This window comes from Oncorhynchus clarkii, chromosome 24, assembly GCF_045791955.1.
Source record: "Oncorhynchus clarkii lewisi isolate Uvic-CL-2024 chromosome 24, UVic_Ocla_1.0, whole genome shotgun sequence".
Classification (NCBI taxonomy): Eukaryota; Metazoa; Chordata; class Actinopteri; order Salmoniformes; family Salmonidae; genus Oncorhynchus; species Oncorhynchus clarkii.
Genome location: NC_092170.1, coordinates 17,785,464 through 17,807,492, shown reverse-complemented (window position 1 = coordinate 17,807,492; position 22,029 = coordinate 17,785,464). Strand labels below are relative to the sequence as shown.

At 44.6% G+C, this 22,029-nt stretch overlaps 2 protein-coding genes across 6 annotated transcripts in view; both read right to left on the bottom strand.

Moving 5' to 3' along the window:
• The window catches only part of LOC139383176 (RNA N(6)-adenosine-methyltransferase mettl16-like), a 33,386-nt gene extending 18,417 nt beyond the window's left edge, over window positions 1–14,969 (bottom strand). Inside the window, exons 1-5 of one of the 3 annotated variants that reach the window (XM_071127566.1) lie at window positions 14,853–14,969; window positions 14,439–14,576; window positions 7,285–7,472; window positions 286–426; window positions 44–159 (exon numbers count right to left, since the gene is read on the bottom strand). In XM_071127566.1, coding sequence (XP_070983667.1) covers window positions 44–159; window positions 286–426; window positions 7,285–7,472; window positions 14,439–14,566 — 573 coding nt within the window. In that variant the 5' untranslated portion in view covers window positions 14,567–14,576; window positions 14,853–14,969. Of the gene's footprint in view, window positions 1–43; window positions 160–285; window positions 427–7,284; window positions 7,473–14,438; window positions 14,577–14,828 lie in introns of all 3 variants that reach the window. The other 2 variants (XM_071127565.1, XM_071127567.1) reach the window with 2 other exon arrangements.
• A 1,788-nt stretch (window positions 14,970–16,757) lies between these two features.
• The window catches only part of LOC139383115 (lissencephaly-1 homolog A), an 81,690-nt gene continuing 76,418 nt past the window's right edge, over window positions 16,758–22,029 (bottom strand). For all 3 annotated transcript variants that reach the window (XM_071127433.1, XM_071127432.1, XM_071127435.1), the window contains exon 11: window positions 16,758–20,728. In XM_071127433.1, the coding sequence (XP_070983534.1) occupies window positions 20,655–20,728 (74 nt within the window). In that variant the 3' untranslated portion in view covers window positions 16,758–20,654. The remainder of the gene's footprint in view (window positions 20,729–22,029) is intronic.

The following is a 22,029-nucleotide window of genomic DNA, read 5'->3' as shown; positions in this document are numbered from 1 at the left end:
TTTCCAGATTCTCAGAACACTTTCCATTTAAAAAGGGGCCTACCTTAGCCTCTAGTTGGTTGGCGAAGAAGGGAGGGTTACACATGCAGAAGTCATAGACGATGGCTGACTCCTCCTTTAGAGCGTCCATTAACAGGGTCTTCTGGGGAACTTTCACCACTGGGACATGAGACAGGGCAAGGACATGTTATCAACAATGACATGTTATCAACAAGGTTTCAAGCCATCTTCCTTTCAGTAGTGGAACACTACAATGCGGCTACCAATGGACAGCTTGCCACTAACCTTTGATGAGATCCGAGAGGTTGTTCTGCTCTACGTTCCTGGTGGCATAGTCAAAGCAGATGTCATCTACCTCAGTAGCCAGGTAATGCCAGCCGTTCATAGAGGCTCCCAGCAGGGGGTAGATACAGGACGCTCCAGTACCTGGGGATATGTGTGTATTCAATGCCACTCTTATTGTCCATAATGGATTAACAAGAGGTGATCCAGACAGCCATTTTATTTGATTTATTTCACCTTTATTTAACTAGGTAGGCAAGTTGAGAACAAGTTCTCAATTACAATTGCGACCTGGCCAAGATAAAGCAAAGCAGTTTGACACATACAACAACAGAGTTACACATGGAGTAAAACAAACATACAGTCAATAATTACAGTATAAAAATAAGTCTATATACAATGTGAGCAAGTGAGGTGAGATAAGGGAGGTAAAGGCACATCCAATTTATTGAGTAGGGTATTGGAGGCTATTTTGTAAATGACATCGCCGAAGTCGAGGATTGGTAGGATGGTCAGTTTTACAAGGGTATGTTTGGCAGCATGAGTAAAGGATGCTTTGTTGCGAAATAGGAAGCCAATTCTAGATTTAACTTTGGATTGGAGATGTTTGATGTGCGTCTGGAAGGAGAGTTTACAGTCTAACCAGACACCTAGGTATTTGTAGTTGTCCGCATATTCTAAGTCAGAGCGGTCCAGAGTAGTGATGTTGGACAGGCGGGCAGGTGCAGGCAGCGATCGGTTGAAGAGCATGCATTTAGTTTTACTTGTATTTAAGAGCAATTGGAGGCCACTGGAGGAGAGTTGTATGGCACTGAAGCTCGCCTGGAAGGTTAACAGTGTCCAAAGGGCCAGAAGTACACAGAATGGTGTCGTCTGCGTAGAGGTGGATCAGAGACTCACCAGCAGCAAGAGCGACATCATTGATGTATACAGAGAAGAGAGTCGGTCCAAGAATTAAACCCTGTGGCACCCCTATAGAGACTCCCAGAGGCCCGGACAACAGACCCTCCGATTTGACACACTGAACTCTGAGAAGTTGTTGATGAACCAGGCGAGGCAATCATTTGAGAAACCAAGGCTGTCGAGTCTATCGATGAGGATGTGGTGATTGACAGAGACGAAAGCCTTGGCCAGGTCAATGAATACGGCTGCACAGTATTGTTTCTTATCGATGGCGGTTAAGATATCATTTAGGACCAGCTCTGAAACCAGATTGCATAGCGGAGAAGGTATGGTGGGATTCGAAATGGTCGGTAATCTGTTTGTTGACTTGGCTTTCGAAGACCTTAGAAAGGCAGGGTAGGACAGATATAGATAGGTCTGTAGCAGTTTGGGTCAAGAGTGTCCCCCCCTTGAAGAGGATGACCGCAGCTGCTTTCCAATCTTTGGGAATCTCAGACGACACGAAAGAGAGGTTGAACAGGCTAGTAATAGGGGTGGCAACAATTTCGGCAGATAATTTTAGAAAGGGTCCAGATTGTCTAGCCCGGCTGATTTGTAGGGGTCCATATTTTGCAGCTCTTTCAGAACATCAGCTGACTGGATTTGGGAGAAGGAGAAATGGGGAAGGCTTGGGCGAGTTGCTGTGGAGTGTGCAGTGCTGTTGACCGGGGTAGGGGTAGCCAGGTGGAAAGCATGGCCAGCCGTAGAAAAATGCTTATTGAAATACTCAATTATAGTGGATTTATCGGTAGTGACAGTGTTTCCTATCCTCAGTGCAGTGGGCAGCTGGGAGGAGGTGTTCTTATTCTCCAAGGACTTTACAGTGTCCCAGAACTTTTTTGAGTGTGTGTTGCAAGAAGCAAGTTTCTGCTTGAAAAAGCTAGCCTTGGCTTTTCTAACTGCCTGTGTATATTGGTTTCTAGCTTCCATGAAAAGTTGCATATCATGGGGGCTGTTCGATGCTAATGCAGAACGCCATAGGATGTTTTTGTGTTGGTTAAGGGCAGTCAGGTCTGGAGAGAACCAAGGACTATATCTGTCCCTGGTTCTAAATTTATTGAATGGGGCATGTTTCTTTAAGATGGCGAGGATGGCATTTAAAAAAAATAATAATAATAACCAGGCATCCTCTACTGACGGGATGAGATCAATATCATTCCAGGATACCCCGGCCAGGTCCATGAGAAAGGCCTGCTCGCTGAAGTGTTTCAGGGAGCGTTTGACAGTGATGAGTGGAGGTTGTTTGACCGCTGACCCATTACGGATGCAGGCAATGAGGCAGTGATCGCTGAGATCTTGGTTGAAAACAGCAGAGGTGTATTTAGAGGGCAAGTTGGTTAGGATGATATCTATGAGGGTGCCCGTGTTTACTGCTTTGGGGTGGTACCTGGTAGGTTCATTGATAATTTGTGTGAGATTGAGGGCATCAAGCTTAGATTGTAGGATGGCTGGGGTGTTAAGCATATCCCAGTTTAGGGCGCCTAGCAGCACGAGCTCTGAAGATAGATGGGGGGCAATCAGTTCACATATTGTGTCCAGAGCATAGCTGGGGGCAGAGGGTGGTCTATAGCAGGCAGCAACAGTGAGAGACTTGTTTTTGAGAGGTGAAAAAGAAAAGAAAAGTAGAAGTTCAAATTGTTTGGGTACAGACCTGGATAGTAGGACAGAACTCTGCAGGTTATCTTTACAGTAGATTGCAACACCGCCCCCTTTGGCCTATCTTGTCTGAAAATGTTGTAGTTAGGGATGAAAATTTCAGAATTTTTGGTGGTCTTCCTAAGCCAGGATTCAGACACGGCTAGAACATCCGGGTTGGCAGAGTATTAAAGCAGTGAATAAAACAAACTTAGGGAGGAGGCTTCTAATGTTAACATGCATGAAACCAAGGCTATTACGGTTACAGAAGTCATCAAAAGAGAGCGCCTGGGGAATAGGAGTGGAGCTAGGCACTGCAGGGCCTGGATTAACCTCTACATCGCCAGAGGAACAGAGGAGGAGTAGGATAAGGGTACGGCTAAAAGCTATGAGAATTGGTCGTCTAGAACGTCTGGAACAGAGTAAAAGGAGGTTTCTGGGGGCGATAAAATAGTTAAGGTATAATGTACAGACAAAGGTATGGTAGGATGTAAATACAGTGGAGGTAAACCTAGGTATTGAGTGATGATGAGAGAGATATTGTCTCTAGAAACATCATTGAAACCAGGTGATGTCACCGCATGTGTGGGTGGTGGAACTGAAAGGTTGGATAAGGTATAGTGAGCAGGTCTAGAGGCTCTACAGTGAAATAAGCCAATAAACACTAACCAGAACAGCAATGGACAAGGCATATTGACATTAAGGAGAGGCATGCTTCGTCGAGTGATCATAAGGGTCCAGTGAGTGGTGAGGTTGGTTGGGGTCACGGCGATTCAGACAGCTAGCCGGGCCATCGGTAGCAAGCTAGCATAGGATGGAGGTCTGTTTTTAGCCACCTTGTGCGTCTCCATCGGTAGATTACCACACGGAACCCCACTAGAGGGGGTCAATCCAATTGGCAAAATAGTTATAGTGACCCAAGAGAAATTGTCTGATAGACCTATTCAGATAGCAGCAGATAAGACCGCTAACGATTAGCAGGCCGCAGATGGGCGTTCAGGTAACGTTGCGACGGAGGGGCCAGTTGGTAACTCCCTCTGGCAGATAACGTCGGTAGTCCAGTCGTGAAGGCCCGGTGGGGCTCCGCTTCGGCAGTAAAACGGGTCCGTATAGGTGATTGTAGCCCAGTAGTGGCTGATGGAACTCTTCAACTGGCTAGCTCCGGAATAATTGATGTTTGCTCTGGGATCCAATAGTCACACGGAAAGCAGCTCGCTAGCTGTGAGATCCAGATGTAAATGTCCAGAGCCTGCGGTCGAAATCCGGGGATATGGCGAGAAAAATAGGTCCGGTATGTTCTGGTCTGAGTCGCGTTGAACAAAACTGGCGCTAAAGGATAGCTGATGACCACAAACCGTGGTTAGCTGAATACTAATGTTAGGCAGTAAACTGGATAGCTTCTGGCTAGCTTCTATTGTGGATTTCAGATTTGAGGTAAATAACACAACAAAAAAAATTATAATAATAATTAATTGGTGAGGCGGGTTGCAGGAGAGTGTTTTGAAGTTGTTTTTGGAAAAGAAAATATATAAAAGACTTGCGAAGAAAGTTGTAAATACATATGGGACAAGATGAGGACAAAGGACGTCTGACTGCTATGCCATCTTGGGAAGTTGCCATGATCAGATCATCCAGGTCTAACAGAGACCAGGGCCTCCAATCTACCCAACCACAGTGAGGTCCCCTGGGGCAGTGGAGATGGCACCTCGCAGGTCAAGCTTTGGGAGATAGTAATGCCCTGTGGCTATCCATCAGGAGAGTGACAGCTCCAATCAGCTTACAGAATGGACCAGGCACCAGGGTCACCAATCACTGACCTGTCCGTCTCTCTGAGGAGCTAAACTGACAAACACACATCACACTCTCTGATGGATAGAGCAGGAAACCAGCCATGGCATGTGGATGGGGATTTGGCCAGTGATATCCAGTGGTCCCCAGAAAATAGATAGGCCTACAGTACATGTGGGATCCGAAGGTGGATGTGCTAACCATCATGCAGCCCCTCTCTGCTAGTCTGTGATGCACATGGGCAGTCAGCTGCCCTTGGACTAGTAAGAGCCAGCCTGTATTACAAACATGTCTCAGAGTAGGAGTGCAGATCTAGGATCAGGTCCCCCCTGTAATTAAATTCATATTCATTATCTCATAAGGAAAAACTGATCCTATATCAGCACTCCTCTTAGACTTTGTGAAGATGTGTCCTGGGCTAGACCTGTGCCAGGCAGCCCCTCTCTGCCAGCCTCTCTGTCAGCCTGTAATGTTCAATGTCAGGCAGACGTTCTTATAGGTTATCCCCCAAATAGAACCTTACATAGCACACTACTAGCCATAGGCTTTGGTCAAATGTAATGCACTGGGACTCCTGAGTGGCGCAGCGGTCTAAGGCGTTGCTGCAGACCCAGGTTCAATCTCGGGCTGTATCACAACCGGCTGCGATCGAGAGTCCCAAAGTGCAGCACACAACTGGCCCAGCATCATCCGAGTTAGGGGAGTTGCTGCAGACCAGGGTTCAATCCCGGGCTGTATCACAACCGGCTGCGATCGAGAGTCCCAAAGTGCAGCACACAACTGGCCCAGCATCATCCGAGTTAGGGGAGTTGCTGCAGACCAGGGTTCAATCCCGGGCTGTATCACAACCGGCTGCGATCGAGAGTCCCAAAGTGCAGCACACAACTGGCCCAGCATCATCCGAGTTAGGGGAGGGCTTTACTTGGCTCATCGCGCTCTGGCGACTCCTTGTGGATGGGACGGGTGCCTGCAGACTGACCTCGGTTGTCAGTTGAACAGTGTTTCCTCCGACACATTGGTGTGGCTGGCTTCCGGGTTAAGCGGGCGGGTGTTAAGAAGCGCGGTTTGGCTACTGCTGGAGGAATATACCTTGAGCAAACAAACATGATCACACATTAAATAACTTGACCACTCTCCACTACTGATGTGATGTTTATATGGGCGTGCAAAATTATTCAGCCCCTTTACTTTCAGTGCAGCCAACCCTCTCCAGAAGTTCAGTGAGGATCTCTGAATGATCCAATGTTGACCTAAATGACTAATGATGATAAATACAATCCACCTGTGTGTAATCAAGTCTCCGTATAAATGCACCTGCACTGTGATAGTCTCAGAGGTCCGTTAAAAGCGCAGAGAGCATCATGAAGAACAAGGAACACACCAGGCAGGTCCGAGATACTGTTGTGAAGAAGTTTAAAGCCGGATTTGGATACAAAAATATTTCCCAAGCTTTAAACATCCCAAGGAGCACTGTGCAAGCGATAATATTGAAATGGAAGGAGTATCAGACCACCGCAAATCTACCAAGACCTGGCTGTCCCTCTAAACTTTCAGCTCATACAAGGAGAAGACTGATCAGAGATGCAGCCAAGAGGCCCATGATCACTCTGGATGAACTGCAGAGATCTACAGCTGAGGTGGGAGACTCTGTCCATAGGACAACAATCAGTCATATATTGCACAAATCTGGCCTTTATGGAAGAGTGGCAAGAAGAAAGACATTTCTTAAAGATATCCATAAAAAGTGTTGTTTAAAGTTTGCCACAAGCCACCTGGGAGACACACCAAACATGTGGAAGAAGGTGCTCTGGTCAGATGAAACCAAAATTGAACTTTTTGGCAACAATGCAAAACGTTATGTTTGGCGTAAAAGCAACACAGCTCATCACCCTGAACACACCATCCCCACTGTCAAACATGGTGGTGGCAGCATCATGGTTTGGGCCTGCTTTTCTTCAGCGGGGACAGGGAAGATGGTTAAAATTGATGGGAAGATGGATGGAGCCAAATACAGGACCATTCTGGAAGAAAACCTGATGGAGTCTGCAAAAGACCTGAGACTGGGACGGAGATTTGTCTTCCAACAAGACAATGATCCAAAACATAAAGCAAAATCTACAATGGAATGGTTCAAAAATAAACATATCCAGGTGTTAGAATGGCCAAGTCAAAGTCCAGACCTGAATCCAATCGAGAATCTGTGGAAAGAACTGAAAACTGCTGTTCACAAATGCTCTCCATCCAACCTCACTGAGCTCGAGCTGTTTTGCAAGGAGGAATGGGAAAAAATGTCAGTCTCTCGATGTGCAAAACTGATAGAGACATACCCCAAGCGACTTACAGCTGTAATCGCAGCAAAAGGTGGCGCTACAAAGTATTAACTTAAGGGGGCTAAATAATTTTGCACGCCCAATTTTTCAGTTTTTGATTTGTTAAAAAGGTTTGAAATATCCAATAAATGTCGTTCCACTTCATGATTGTGTCCCACTTGTTGTTGATTCTTCACAAAAAAATACAGTTTTATATCTTTATGTTTGAAGCCTGAAATGTGGCAAAAGGTCGGAAAGTTCAAGGGGGCCGAATACTTTCGCAAGGCACTGTATATTTAGTAGGGGTTATCAGAGGTCAGAACTGTACCGATATCGATGCCCCTGCGTGGTTCCCCTTGGCCTCCGATCAGGTCCTCCACCCAGTGGATGTAGTTGAGTCTGAGAGGCACAGTGGGGATGAGACGCTCCAGAGGGATGTCTATGGTCAGCCCAAAGTCTTCCTTCAGCAGGGTACAGGTCAGGGCTCGCACCGCCTCTGGCTCCTTGAAGTTCAGCCTGCACGAGGGGGAGGGGCAACAGATGTAGTTACAATGCTAAAGTAACTAAACCATAACTACACAGGTAAAACAAAAACAAGTAACTACACCATAAACCCAGACCTTAACACATTTATTGTAAACTCACAAAGAGAGCCACTAACTAAGAAACCCTAAATTAAATGGCAAATCAATTCTACCCCACCCTTCTGCTTCTCCTAAAGACCACCCTGTCACTGCTGCTTCTCCTAAAGACCACCCTTCCAGGCTGACACCATGTCACATAAACCGCCCCTCTTCCAGGCAGCCCTCGACTACATTCCCCCCTTCCCTTTTTTATTTTATTTTTTATTTTACCTTTATTTAACTAGGCAAGTCAGTTAAGAACAAATTCTTATTTTCAATGACGGCCTAGGAACAGTGGGGCAGGGGCAGAACGACAGATTTGTACCTTGTCAGCTCGGGGATTCGAACTTGCAACCTTTCGGTTACTAGTCCAACGCTCTAACCACTAGGCTACACTGCCGCCCCAGCCCAGTGCTCCATATCTCCCATTCCCCCTCATTACTGCTCATCACACGTCAACCACCATGATGTGACCCGTCAACAAATGAAATGAGCTTATTAATTTACACTTCTTCGCTAATGATATAGAAATCATATTTTCCAGCATTAAAACAGACCCACACACCCCTCGCTCTACATTTTTAATGATATCCACTGTCTTGAAAGCACGTTTTGTGTTTGAGAAATACAACACAAAATAATTTTGGGGTTCGAGAGACAAAGAGAGTAGGACAGATAGAGCAAGATGTGTGTAATTAACCAGTCTGTGTGCTGCATTCACACCCCTAGACAGCAATTAGACACCTCCTGGTGATAGGAGCGTCTGGCACCTCCTAGCTGGGTTCGGGGGGCGAGACGGAGAGCCTTTTCACCAGTTACAGCAAAATGGAGAGACTTTCACTGATGAAGAGCGTGACTATAGGGAGAGGATGAGTTAGACTACGTGCCTATGGGGGAAAGTGTAATTTATATAGTACAATGTGACAGACTGGGGTTCAAACCCGTGTCCCTGAAGACTGTGTTAGCCCACTGAGCTAAATCCTAGGCATTGGCTACGGTAGTCGTCAGGTTTCACAGTTTCTCTCTTCTTAGAAGCAGTCAGATGATCAATATGCAGAGAACGAGGCCGTTCAGAGTCTGCCTGCCCAGCCTTCTATTTTTAGACCGTAATGGGTGTGTGTGCGAATGTACTGCAGAGCACTGCAACGCCAGATCTCTATGGCAACCACCCCGGACCACCGGCACACACAGGCAGTAAAGCACACGTAAATCCAGCCACGCTGGAGCAATATGGCTGATACCGGAAGAAGCGTGAACGTGCACGAGACGCACATTGTAGGGTGGACGTTTGTGTGCCAGACGATGGACGGTGTGGGACATGGGACAAACCAGTGGCAATATAAACCACTTTTGAGAGAATTCATGTTGTCTGTGTTAAAGTGCTACAGGAATAAGGTGAGTGAGGGGGGTGGTGATGTAGAAGCCTATGGGAACCTGACTTAATGAAAGCAGAGTAAGGTTGTGAGGGGGGGCGAAGGTTGAGATCTGTTTTTAGGAGGGTTGTGGGCTGTGGTGGGTTGTGGTGGGTGAGTACACAGGGAGTTCTGGTCTCCAAACTACCTGGGCGGAGGCATACTCAGCAGTTTCCCTCTGCATTAGGAAATACAATAGTGAGAGGACAAAGAGAAAGACAGAGCGAGTACAGCAATTAGAAAGGGGGGGGGTGAGAGCAAAATATCAGCAGATGGAACAAAAGAATGTGACCTCATGAGAGATGAGGGAAGTGAAACTGTGATGAGCACGAGAACAGTCCTAGTGCAGTGAGATGAACAAATCTATTTCTATCGAGGGAACTGCTGCAGCTGAAGAAGCCAGAAGCACAGTAAGCCCCCACGTCCCCGTCCCCCCCTCCACTGGCGTAGTCCTTCAGCACAGATAGAGATGGAGAGGTGACCTTCAGGTCAAACTCATTTTAATTCTGAATGCACGGGATAATTTTTTGGCAGATTAGCAGCTCCATTTCCCACATCAGGTTATTGTTCACTGCACTGAACACAACATGTATTGATTGTTCCTGACGCAGAGCTGAAGCCAAGACTAGGAGAGCTCCACTTTAAATGAAGAAGGAACTTATGTAGAAGAGCTCATCAGGTATAAAACAACATTTTTTTTTAGTGCCACTAAGTTCAATGCAAAGGAGAAGCTGAAGCCATTCAAAGAAGCCACAGTTATCCTCAGTAAAGAGCTCAGCCCGAATCAAAGTCCATGCTGATCAGGGGCTCTCATTGGTTAACAAGCGAAGCAAATCAGAATGGTCCTGGTAATCAGTTGGCCGTAATCAGAAACTCAGTCAACCAATCAGGGAGATTGAGGTGATTTAGCCCACTTCCACAATATAAGCTACCTATCTAGTGCCTTCAGATCTGCAAGCTTAGCATACACAAAAGATGTACAGTGCCTTCAGAAAGTATTCATACCCCTTGACATACCACAGTGTTGTTACAGCCTGAATTCAAAATGGATTCAAATTATAATTTCTCACACATCTACACACACTACCCCTTAACGACAAAGTGAAAACACGTTAAGAAATGTTTGCTTAATTTATTGAAAATTGAATACAGAAATATTGAATTTGCATAAGTATTCACACCCGAGCGGAAATTCCAACTGAGTCTTTTGGGGTAAGTCTAAAAGCTTTGCACATCTGAATTGAAAAAAAGCTTATTATTCATAAAACAAGTTGATTGTCAATCATTGCTAGACATACATTTCCAGTCTTGCCATAGATTTTAAAATTCCACTTCGACATTATGGGGTATTTGTGTCACTAATCTACACACATCTCAATTGAATACATTTTAAATTCAGGCTGTAACAAAATGTGTAGAAAGTAAAGGGGTGTGAATACTTTCTAAAGGCACTGTATATGGTCTAGCCAGGGGACTCGTTTTCAGACTGATCCATATCTCTCCCTTCACCACCTCCTCCTGCCTTCTACGATGGTAACAATGCAAGCAGAGCACCAGGAAGGAAACCACAGATGGAAAGTTCCATTTATTAAAGGAAGACTGGAAAAAAAACTCCACCCACCAGGGATGGTTTCTCTGCTGGTAATATCTGCACCCCCCAAAACGATGACAGCCAAATTAAATGTCACCCAGAGTGTTGAATTTTTTATGCCCTGCCGTGGCATCATGGGTCGTCAGCCAGCCAGAGACAGCCGCGATGGAACGCCTGGGCTGGGTCATCTCTCTGGTTCATACCTCCTAATCCCACCTCTCTGCCATTGAGTCCTCGCTCTCTCCATCTCTTACATCGCTCTCCCTCCTTGACGAGAACCCCCGCAAATATATCTTACTTTCAATTCTAAAGGCTAATTCTCTCTCATCCCTCTCGTCAAACTTCTCTCAATCACATACCTCTCCTCTATCTTTCAGTCTCCGCCAGCTCCAGTGGGGCTCAGTGAGTGAGAGGAGACTGGTTTATTCATCTCCTAGAGTGATTGGTCATCTCCTCGTCGTCTCCCCAAGATAACTCTGATCCACTGAATCAATGGCTGCTCAAGTACTCAACTAAGGCTACTTACTTACCAGATTAATACACCACAAATACAGAAGTATGCTAATCCAACCACTTGCTTGGTGGCAGAAGGGGATCCTAAATCACTGGCAAAGAGGAAAATATCCATAGACAAGATTTGTCAAGCAGTGGACTAATCTTGAAGTTCCCTTGAAGCTTTAAATTGTGTTCACACTCGTGTAAGAGCTGCAGGGAGACATCAGTGCTGGATTGTAGGGATATTCAGGATGAAGACTTGTCTCACTGGTAGGTCTGTGTTCAGTTTACGGATCTTGCACTTTTGGGACTACTGCATTTGTTCCATTGCACCAGGCAAGCTCAATCAAGCGCTGCTGAAATATTTGAAAGAAAACAAATAATATTTTAACCCACGCAATTCTGGTAGTGAGCAAACTCTAGAGAAAGAGGTTGTGTTGTCTCCCTCTCAGTTGGTCATTCTGTCCATCAGTGAGTCACGTATGGTAATGGAGCTCTTTCTGTCTATCCTTCTGTCAGCGAGTCATGTACTGTATAGTAATGATTCTCTCTTCTGTAATTACCACCTGGCTGCTGCAGATGGACATCAAGCACATTTAAACAGCTCTCCTCTGCCTCACTGCTCACCCACACAGTCACGTAACAGCCACACCAGACAACTGATAAAGTAACTAGCTCACACACACACTGCACAATGAAAATACCCACAGCCCACGCCAATATGTTTTCACTCATACAGTAGATGCTTGCACCTGGTGGTGACATTGGCATGTCTGTCTGCATTCATTCATTTGCATTTACACAATGTAATTTTCACACTGAACAGACGGTTGTCAATTTCAACACAAAGACGAGGCTGGATCAGTTCCAGCGTACAACGAGAGGGGTATACACACAAGCATGGGGGGGATCCACCAACTAATTGGAGTGGTGTTGGACAGGCTAGTCCAGGGGCAGTTTGGGCCTTCAGTCTGTCATTAGAAGGAATCAAAAGCGAGGCCAGCTACACAGGACACTTTTCATCCTCTACCATCAAACAGAGACCGCACAGTCAGTAGATAGATAGAGAAAAATAGAGGAGAGGGGGATGAAGGAAGAAGAGTGTGAGCAAGACAGAAATAAGGCAGAGAAAAAAGAAGCAGAGATGAAGGAAAGGAGAGACAAGAGAGAGGTATAGAAAGAATAGAAGAGCAAGAGAGATGTGCTTTATTTGGCTCCGTCAGCTCCAGGTGTAACGATGACCTCGCAGTTGAGTTGATGTCAAAAACAAAATTATCCCAACAGCCTCCCTCTCTTTCTTTGTTCTCCTGCTCAGCTGTCAGGTCTTTTGCACTACTGCACCTGGCTGCCTATCCAGCCATAATAACCTCTCCTGCAGACACAAGTGAAGGCAATACTGGTCGACCAGGACGTCTTTCAATCGCGCCTCTAAGCTTCTTGATGCAATACTTTATTTAGTCTTGTAAATTAAAATAAATTATTGAAATTGGTTTCTTATATACCCTCACAACTCTATTCCAAATCAAATTCTGTTTTTTTTGCAACAGAATCAGAACAAAGGTGATCTATACTGTCCCAGAACAGAACTGTCATTTTAAAAGCATGGGAACCGGTTAATAATGTTATTTTATGTTCCAGGTGCAACAAAGTACCTATGAAAAGCTCTCACTCTGTCACTCAGAAACGTATTCCAGCGTGTGCCTGCCAGCTGAAAAGCTTTTGCCAGTGTGCACACATAGGCAACCTGCCCCTCCCACAACCAGGAGGGGGGTAAATCACACAAAAGCACACCACGATGTGATTATATGTGACAGGACTCAGGACTCACAATCACACAAACTTCCCCCTTGTCAGTTCTGTGAGAGAAATCTCTCTCAAGCCTTTGTGCTGTGAAGAACAGTTATGACAATCTTGACAGTAGAAATGTGATCTGAAAAGCAACTCAGGGAGCTAGAAAGCAGCACCAAAACTCTCTGCATCTCCACATCCATCTAGGCTCCCTCTCGCTCATTCGCTCTCTGTCCCTTCCCTCCCACTACTTCCATCCCCACCTCTCTTTCTCCTACTCTCTCTGCATATTTCATATCCCTGTGTGTCCCAATTACTGGCTGGCAGACCCTGTCTTCCAGTTAGTGGCTCAGGGAGAATTGAGACTGCCTTCCTCCCTCCCCAGGCTGTCCCATAACCCCCCCACTCTGCAGCTCCCAGTCCCTCTCCAGCCCTGGTTCACAACTTCCCACTCCTCCCCATCAGAGCTGAGATTCTGTCTGTAGTGCATACATGAATCATGAGTCATCCTTTTTCTTCCTCTGTATCTGATGAACCTCACAAGCAACCACAGGCATTTTCCTAAACCCTGCTCCAATAGAGATCAGAGAAGCTAGTGTCTATGGGTAATGTCTAACTTACCGATAGCACCAACATGGCCAGGTTACTAATCATCATGGTTGTCAGCAATGACGCCCGTTAAGGTTATCCTGTCTAAAAACTGAACAGTGGACACCTAAAGTCACCTCCCCTCCTCTCCATACCCCATCAGCTCCCAACACTAGCACTCAGACATCCAATCATACACTGGGCGATGTGTCCCTGCAGAGGCATTGATTGATCCCTGCCCAAATCCAGAGACCCCATTCCCTCCAAAAGAGGAAGGGAGAAAAACACCACAACACCATAAAAAAGGATGAGAGGAAAATCAAAGAGTCTTTGATGCCTCTCTCCTGCTAAGTCTCTGAACCTCCTACTGGGAGTTCAGCTAACATAGTGAGGACACACACACATAGACACAGGTGAGAAAGCTACAGTAATGAGAGAAGATGCTGGGAAGTTGGCAGCACTTTGCACTCAAGGACAAAAAAAATAATCATCCTGCCACACAAATTGGTTTTACTGGTGTGACAAAATCAATAGTGGCACAAAATGGCACTCAGTCGTAGATAACTTGTCAACAGCCTACAGCAGTGGTTCCCAACTCTAGTCCTCGAGTACCTCCAACAGCACATTTTTGTTGTTGCCCCTGACAAACATACCAGATTCAACTCATTGATGGCCTGATGATTAGTTGAAAAGTTGACTTATCAAGGTGTGTTTGTCTGGGGCTGTTGATGGGGTATTAAATAAAAGGTTAAATAAATAAATAAATATATATTCGAGGACCGGAGTTGGGAACCACTGGCCTACAGCATATGTACTGGGGCGTATTCATTACGCCGTTTTTGTTGAAAAACGTTTTTTAAATGGATACAACCGCAACGGACCTATCTGCATTTGTCAAATAGAATTATCGTGTTGCTGTTTGCTTCCGTTTGGTTCTTAAACGGTCAACGATGTCAGTAGCTAATGAATACGCCCCTGTACTCACATAGCTCTGCCTGCCAGGTTGGTGTGGACATGCTGCTCGAAGTCTGGATACTTGGAGGCCAAGTAGGCAAAATCCGGAGGCTTGTCTTTGTAGCGGTTCCGCGGGTGCATTGATTTGTTCAGTGACATTCTCACTTCACTGTGGAGGAAGGACACAGCTGTATTTACACCTGTAACTCGTCAAAGGGTTGGAATGCTAACAAGTTAGTTAACTGACGTAGATGCGTGTAAAAGCATACAAAGATAACGCTATATGGGTATTAGCTAGCTTGTTAGCAAACAACAGGCATTCATCAGTAAACTGCAAGTTAGCTAAAGCACATTTCAAATCCATGTTGCCTGTCAACAAAATGGCTAGCTAGACCTCTCTAAACGAGATACGCTAGCTAACCTCTTGTTTTGGTGACTTGAGTACCTGAAATATTCGCTCGGAATATATTCTAAAAGTTTGAAAATTTCAACAGTTGTCTTGCACACACGAGCAGAGAACTCACGTTAGACTTCTTGCGTAAACGTTTAGACCGCGTTTCTTCCGGAATGGTGGATGAAGTCACAACTCTGCGCCGAGACATTGGTGACGTCAATATTCCGCGCATTTTTTGAAACAGTACCAAAGACACATTTTGAAGTGTCAGTGCTTTCAAGGATCCTTGGGACGTCCCTACCCTAAATTAATAATCTAACTTCTTACCTAACCATGTTAAATTTCAACTTCAATGGGTAGGATCCCAGATAGCACAGACCTTTTGAAGTCTGACAGGCTGAGGCTACATACGAAAGTATATGGACATCCCTCCAAATTAGTGGATTTGGCTATTTCAGCCACACCCGTTGGCGACAGGTGTATAAAATCGAGCACACAGCCATGCAATCCCCATAGACAAACATTGGCAGTAGAATGGCCTATACTGAAAGCTCTGTGACTTTCAACGTGGCACCGTCATAGGATGCCACCTTTCCAACATGTCAGCACATCAAATTTCTGCCCCGGGCAAATTTCAGCTAGAGCTGCCCAAATAAACTGTAAGTACTGTTCTTGTGAATTGGAAACATCTAGGAGCAACAATGTCTCAGACATGAAGTGGTAGCCCACACAAGTTCATAGAACAGCATCGCTGAGTGCTGAAGTGTAGAGTGTAAAAATCTTATGTCCTCGGTTACAACACTCACTACAGAATTCCAAATTGTCTCTGGAAGCAATGTCAGCACAAGAACTGTTAGCCAGGAGCTTCATGAAATGGGTTTCCATGGACGAGCAGCCGCACACAAGCACAACAGTTTGGGAAGGCACTTTTCTGTTTCATCATGTCAATGCCCACATGCACAAAGCAAGGTCAATACAGAAATGGTTGGTCGAGATTGATGTGGAAGATCTTGACTGGCCTGCACAGAGCCCTGACCTCATCTCCATCGAACACCTTTGGGATGAACTGGAACTCCAACTGAGAGCCAGGCCCAACCTCACTAATGTTTGTGGCTGAACGGAAGCAAGTCCCCGCAGCAATGTCCCAAAACCTAGTGGAAAGCCTTCCCGGACGAATGGAGGCTGTTATAACAGTACAGGGGGAACCAACTCCATATTAATTCCCATGATTTTGGAATGAGATGTTCGACAAGCAGGTGTTCACATACTCTTGGCCATGTGTGTCATCAGTAGTATTCTGGCAGCAATTTTATAAATGATCTCAAGTGTGTGGTTGATTGATCTATTATTCACATACAAATTGTGCTTCCTTAAACTTGAATTAATTTCGAAGCAGATGGCAACATGGCAATTGTACACCTCACCCACCCAGTCAAACATTTCAAAGGGGCTACAGTACAGATGTTGACACTTGCTCAAATGTATCCAAGTAAATTAACTATTGCTTGAGCAAATATACTTTTGAGTCATAGCCTAAACTACTCATGATTCAGCTGTTCCCAGAGCTGAATTTTAAGTTTCACCTATTATTTTCAATATGTAAAATGTCAATAATATTCTGTTCCAAGTATGGTTTCCATCATCGCCAGGCATACCTCACAGCTGTGAACGTTAATGAATCCCTCCCATTATATTAATACTTCATATACACAGTATACAATGTAATTATGAACATTTCATGATTAATGTCAATAGCCCTAGTCTGTCTCATTATTGACCTAAGAAAAAAACACCATGCATTCACTGAAGAAAATCATGAAATGTTTAGACACGCCATCAATGAAACCTTTAGCTCAAAATCAGTAAATTACTGTGTGAACTTGTTATAGACATGTAATATGGCAAGCTGTGCATGTTCTTTGAGAAACCCCCTCCAACCCAATAAAAGGACAACAGTCACACATATTTGTTTAATGTTGCAAACAATAATGACATCCAGATGTTAATTTTGCTGAACGTGAGAAAGACCATGAAAGCAAAACAATAAATCCTGTTAAAGGTGTAAAGAAGTCTGAAGCCCTCAATCTATTCACAAGGCAGATCATAGCAGACAGATGGACTTGAGACTGGGGGGGAAAGGACCAACAGACAGTGAAAAGCTTGTCTGCCAGTCCCTCTGATCCACCTAGCCAGTGCAGCATAGGGATGGCTTGGGACCTGCAAATGGCAAAAAGTTATTTATTTTCACAGGGTAGGTACAACAGCAGTTATATAAAGCATTCATTCGATGATAACTATATTACAAGAGACACATTCTCCCTCCCGACAATTTGTTTATAGACCTTTCTTATCCAACCCAAGAAAGTTTGAAAGAAAGTTTTTCAACAACAAGAGTAAAATCTAATATCCATTTAGGTTCACTTCAGGCCTGGTTTAGAATTAATACCCAAGGATCCCGATATTATAATTCTGAATTTAGCCAATCAAAGAGAAAATCGGCTTAAATCAGGAAGCTAACAGTCTAGCATCGAGAACAGAACAGATCAGGACATCTGAATGCTGAAGCTACACCAGAATGTCCTACTAGATACATTTTTTTGGGCTTCAGCTAAAACACGTTTTATGGTGCATCAGCACCACCATGTCCAATTTTCCTATCGATTGCTGGTGTATGGAGTAACGCACGCCAACTCTCCAATCAAAGTCTCCCACTGACTGACAGAAAGCAGCTTGGAGAAAGACCAGTCTGGGTCTGACTAAATGCATGGAAGCCTCTAGTCCAGAGGAGGCAAAAGTGGTATTCTCTCAATGAGAAGATTATTTTCTCTTAGAATATCTTTAGTCTGCCGCAATCCCATCACATATAGAGGAAGAAGCCAGTTCATTAATTTACAGACCTGTCCTCCTAACAGCAACAAACAACCACATTAAGTACAGAGCAGTCTGTCTGCAGACATCATGCCAGCTTGAGCCGACCTGTCTGGTAGAGTCTGTGTCTGGTGTCTTTGAAAAGTCAATATGCAAAATACACAGTATACATAGAAACCACACACCTGCTTACTGGTAAGAGACAGGAGGGATACAGTCCTTTCTCATAAGAGATGGAGTTCTCTTATCCTACTTCTCGCTCTTTTAACAGTATATCGTTTGTCAAGTGGACCAATTAGCATTTGGCAGTTTAGCGGGGTGGCCTGTGGCTGATTGAGTCTGCGTCTGAAATACACTACTTTTTAGGGAATCAGGGTGCCATTTCAGATTCGGCCTGAGTGTTCAGTGGCTTACATCACATCACTTGAACCAGAAATGCCCACCAAACCAGACAGCTCAGCCCCTGGTACAACAGGGGTACATGCAGCAGTTCTATTGTCGACAGGTCAAACTAGCCACTATGAGGGTTTAAAGGTCAGCAGCTAGCTACATCCAAACAAACACACACAGGAAGAGGAACAGGAAGATATTCAGCAAAGAAGCTTAAGATAAGATCAGTTAAGCAAGTGGAATTCTTTATTATATAAATGCATCAATGGAAAAAGGCTGATTTAAAAAAAAATTGTTTATGCATTTTATTAAGTATTTTTTCATTTCTTACATCTTCGATCATCAGTTCGACAAAGGACCAAAGATCTAAAGAAAAGCAGGGATGTGCCAGACAATAGGATTTTCCCTCACCTGCTGCAGCGTAAGCAGCAGCAAGATGTTTATATTTTTAAGGGAAATGGAGGGATTTGGTTTTCATTTTGTTCAGCCTCCAAGCTCATAAAATGAACAGAATATGATAAAGATCTGCCTGCCACCCAGGAGACGACTGCAATGTGTTAGTCGGCCTGTGGAATTTCACCTCGAGAGCTCCTCACTAGGAGTCTAAGCACTCTTCTGGGCACAAACGCAGCCTAGGAAGCCTAGCTCAAGACCAAAGCCAAGGCCGGTATGTGGGAAGGGAGCTGCTTTAAGTAGGCTTAGGGGTTACGATCCCTTTACAAGAACTACCATCAGACCGCTCTACTGTACAACGAACACAAGCATTCATTAGCATGTCTACTACTAGCATTTTATTTCATCATCAATTGAATGAATCACCCCAACAGTTCACCAGTCAGTTTGGTGGAAACCGATTTGGACACTTCCCTACAGCTCAGTAAAATTACATGTATTTTGCCCCCCACAGAAACAGCTTTATTACCTCTCAATCATTTCTCCCCCCCCCCCCCGGAGAGATCTTTTGCACATCCCAAAACATACCTGAGGGGCAACTGACTCCTTGTCATGCTATGACATTCCGACTCATTCGAAACTTGCATATTTCATCCAAAACTAAGGCTGAAGCTTACCCTCCCTAATTTACACAGCCCATAGACACAAGCAGCACAAGACAATGGCCAACTGAGCATCAAATCACTTACATGATTCCTATAGTATAACAGACAAAACCCAGCAGACACCAGATTCGTCAAATGGTTAGAAAAAGGGAGAGTTCAGTTGAGTCCAATGGAAAATCACTCAGGTTAGACTTGGGATGTCAATGAGCCATCTTACAGGGGGAGGGAGACACCTAAAGATTCTTTTCAAGTGACTTGAAATTAAAAGAGGTGATCCCTGATGTCTGCTGCTAAAGGGCCAAGTGCTAGAGAAAAGCTGAGAAGCTCGCCTTATCAGTTGCGGCCAACCGTAAGGCCCAGTACCGGGGCGAACAGACAGGGGGCAGCTTATCAGGAAAGAGTAACCTCACGCTACCGGCTCACATAGCTTTCAGGTTGGCATTTAGGCTTACGGTCCACTGAGTTTAGCCTAAATGCTAACCAACGGAAATAAGGGCACCATCTGCACAGAATAGCCAGGTTAATTAATTGAGATGCCAAAACAGAAATGTTATCCGATTCAATAAACGTGAAGCAGAACATTTATTGTATAGGATAATTCAAAGTTTTCTACTAAGTTTAGTACGCGTCATGACAAGAGCTGTTTTGTTTTCAACCCCCAGCTGTCCAAAGATACAGTTTGAAACATTTGTATATGCAGCAATTAATATATTCACTAGTTCCACATGAAGAGAAATGGTATGCACACTTCAGAAGTGAAGTTACAAAGCTACAGATTATTCCAATAACCCCCCCCCCCCCAAACCGACAATCTCATATCCTCCGACATCAAGGGATTATACTTTTCCTTTTGTCGTCTCCCCACCCCCTCAAAAAAATTCACCAACAGAGACTACAACAGTGAAAAGGAGAGAAAAAAATTATAAAAATAAAATAAAGTAGGCAGACAAAAAGAAATCTGACATGTAAAGAAACGCGTTTTAAATTATCGGTTTTAGTGCCCTACATTTTACACCCAGTCAAAGAGTGTATCCCAAATGGCACCCTATTCCCTGTATAGAGCACTACTTTTTACCAGGACACAAGGGCCCTGGTCATCAGTAATAGCACCACATAGGGAGCCATTTGTGACGCACACAAAGAAACATCTGCCTTCAGTAAGTAGGTAGGTAAGGCTGCATGTGACAGACAGCCCCGCCCATGTTAAACCTATGGTACTTCTAGACAACGTTATCATGTAAATTTACAGTATACAATTTTGTATTCATCATCACCATGCAATACTTTTTTTGCTGTGCAACATTTAATAGCTCAATCTACATCCAGAATAATGTACATAAAAGGACCATAGTTATTGGACCAGAGAGCGTTATGACAGGATAAGTTATTAACCATGGTGTGTGTGTGTGTAGCCAGAGGAGATGAAGGAGACTGGGAGGTGAGGTGGGGTGCAGGGGGGGGGTGGAAAGAGGCCTAGAGGGGGTGGAGTGGGAGGAGAGGGGGTGGTGGTGGTCTGATCTGCTCAGGTCTGATCGGATCAGCGACACTCCCACACTTTAACTGTTTGATCTACGCTTCCGGTGACGACGTACGGAGCATTCTTGTGGAAATCTGAGAGGAGAGGAGAAAGGGCATTAGTACAAAGGAAGAGTAGATAGGTTTGTGATGAATAACCTATATTCAATTTAACATTATGACCTGAATATATAGATACACAGTGGGACAAAAAAGTATTTAGTCAGCCACCAATTGTGCAAGTTCTCCCACTTAAAAAGATGAGGCCTGTAATTTTCATCATTAGGTACACTTCAACTATGACAGACAAAATGAAAATGGAAAAAAATCCAGAAAATCACACTGTAGGATTTTTAATGAGTTTATTTGCAAATTATGGTGGAAAATAAGTATTTGGTCAATAACAAAAGTTTCTCAATACTTTGTTATACACCCTTTGTTAGCAATGACAGAGGTCAAATGTTTTCTGTAAGTCTTCACAAGGTTCACACACTGTTGCTGGTATTTTGGCCCATTCCTCCATGCAGATCTCCTCTAGAGCAGTGATGTTTTGGGGCTGTTGCTGGGCAACACGGACTTTCAACTCCCTCCAAAGATTTACTATGGGGTTGAGATCTGGAGACTGGCTAGGCCACTCCAGGACCTTGAAATGCTTCTTAAGAAGCCACTCCTTCGTTGCCCGGGCGGTGTGTTTGGGATCATTGTCATGCTGAAAGACCCAGGCACGCTTCATCTTCAATGCCCTTGCTGATGGAAGGTTTTCACTCAATCTCACGATACATGGCCCCATTCATTCTTTCCTTTGCACGGATCAGTCGTCCTGGTCCATTTGCAGAAAAACAGCCCTAAAGCATGATGTTTACAACCCCATGCTTCACAGTAGGTATGGTGTTCTTTGGATGCAACTCCGCATTCTTTGTCCTCCAAACACGACAAGTTGAGTTTTTACCAAAAAGTTATATTTTGGTTTCATCTGACCATATGACATTCTCCCAATCTTCTTCTGGATCATCCAAATGCTCTCTAGCAAACTTCAGACGGGCCTGGACATGTACTGGCTTAAGCAGGGGGACTCGTCTGGCACTGCAGGATTTGAGTCCCTGGCGGCGTAGTGTGTTACTGATGGTAGGCTTTGTTACTTTGGTCCCAGCTCTCTGCAGATCATTCACTAGGTCCCCCTGTGTGGTTCTGGGATTTTTGCTCACCGTTCTTGTGATCATTTTGACCCCACGGGGTGAGATCTTGCATGGAGCCCCAGATCGAGGGAGATTATCAGTGGTCTTGTATGTCTTCCATTTCCTAATAATTGCTACCACAGTTGATTTCTTCAAACCAAGCTGCTTACCTATTGCAGATTCAGTCTTCCCAGCCTGGTGCAGGTCTACAATTTTGTTTCT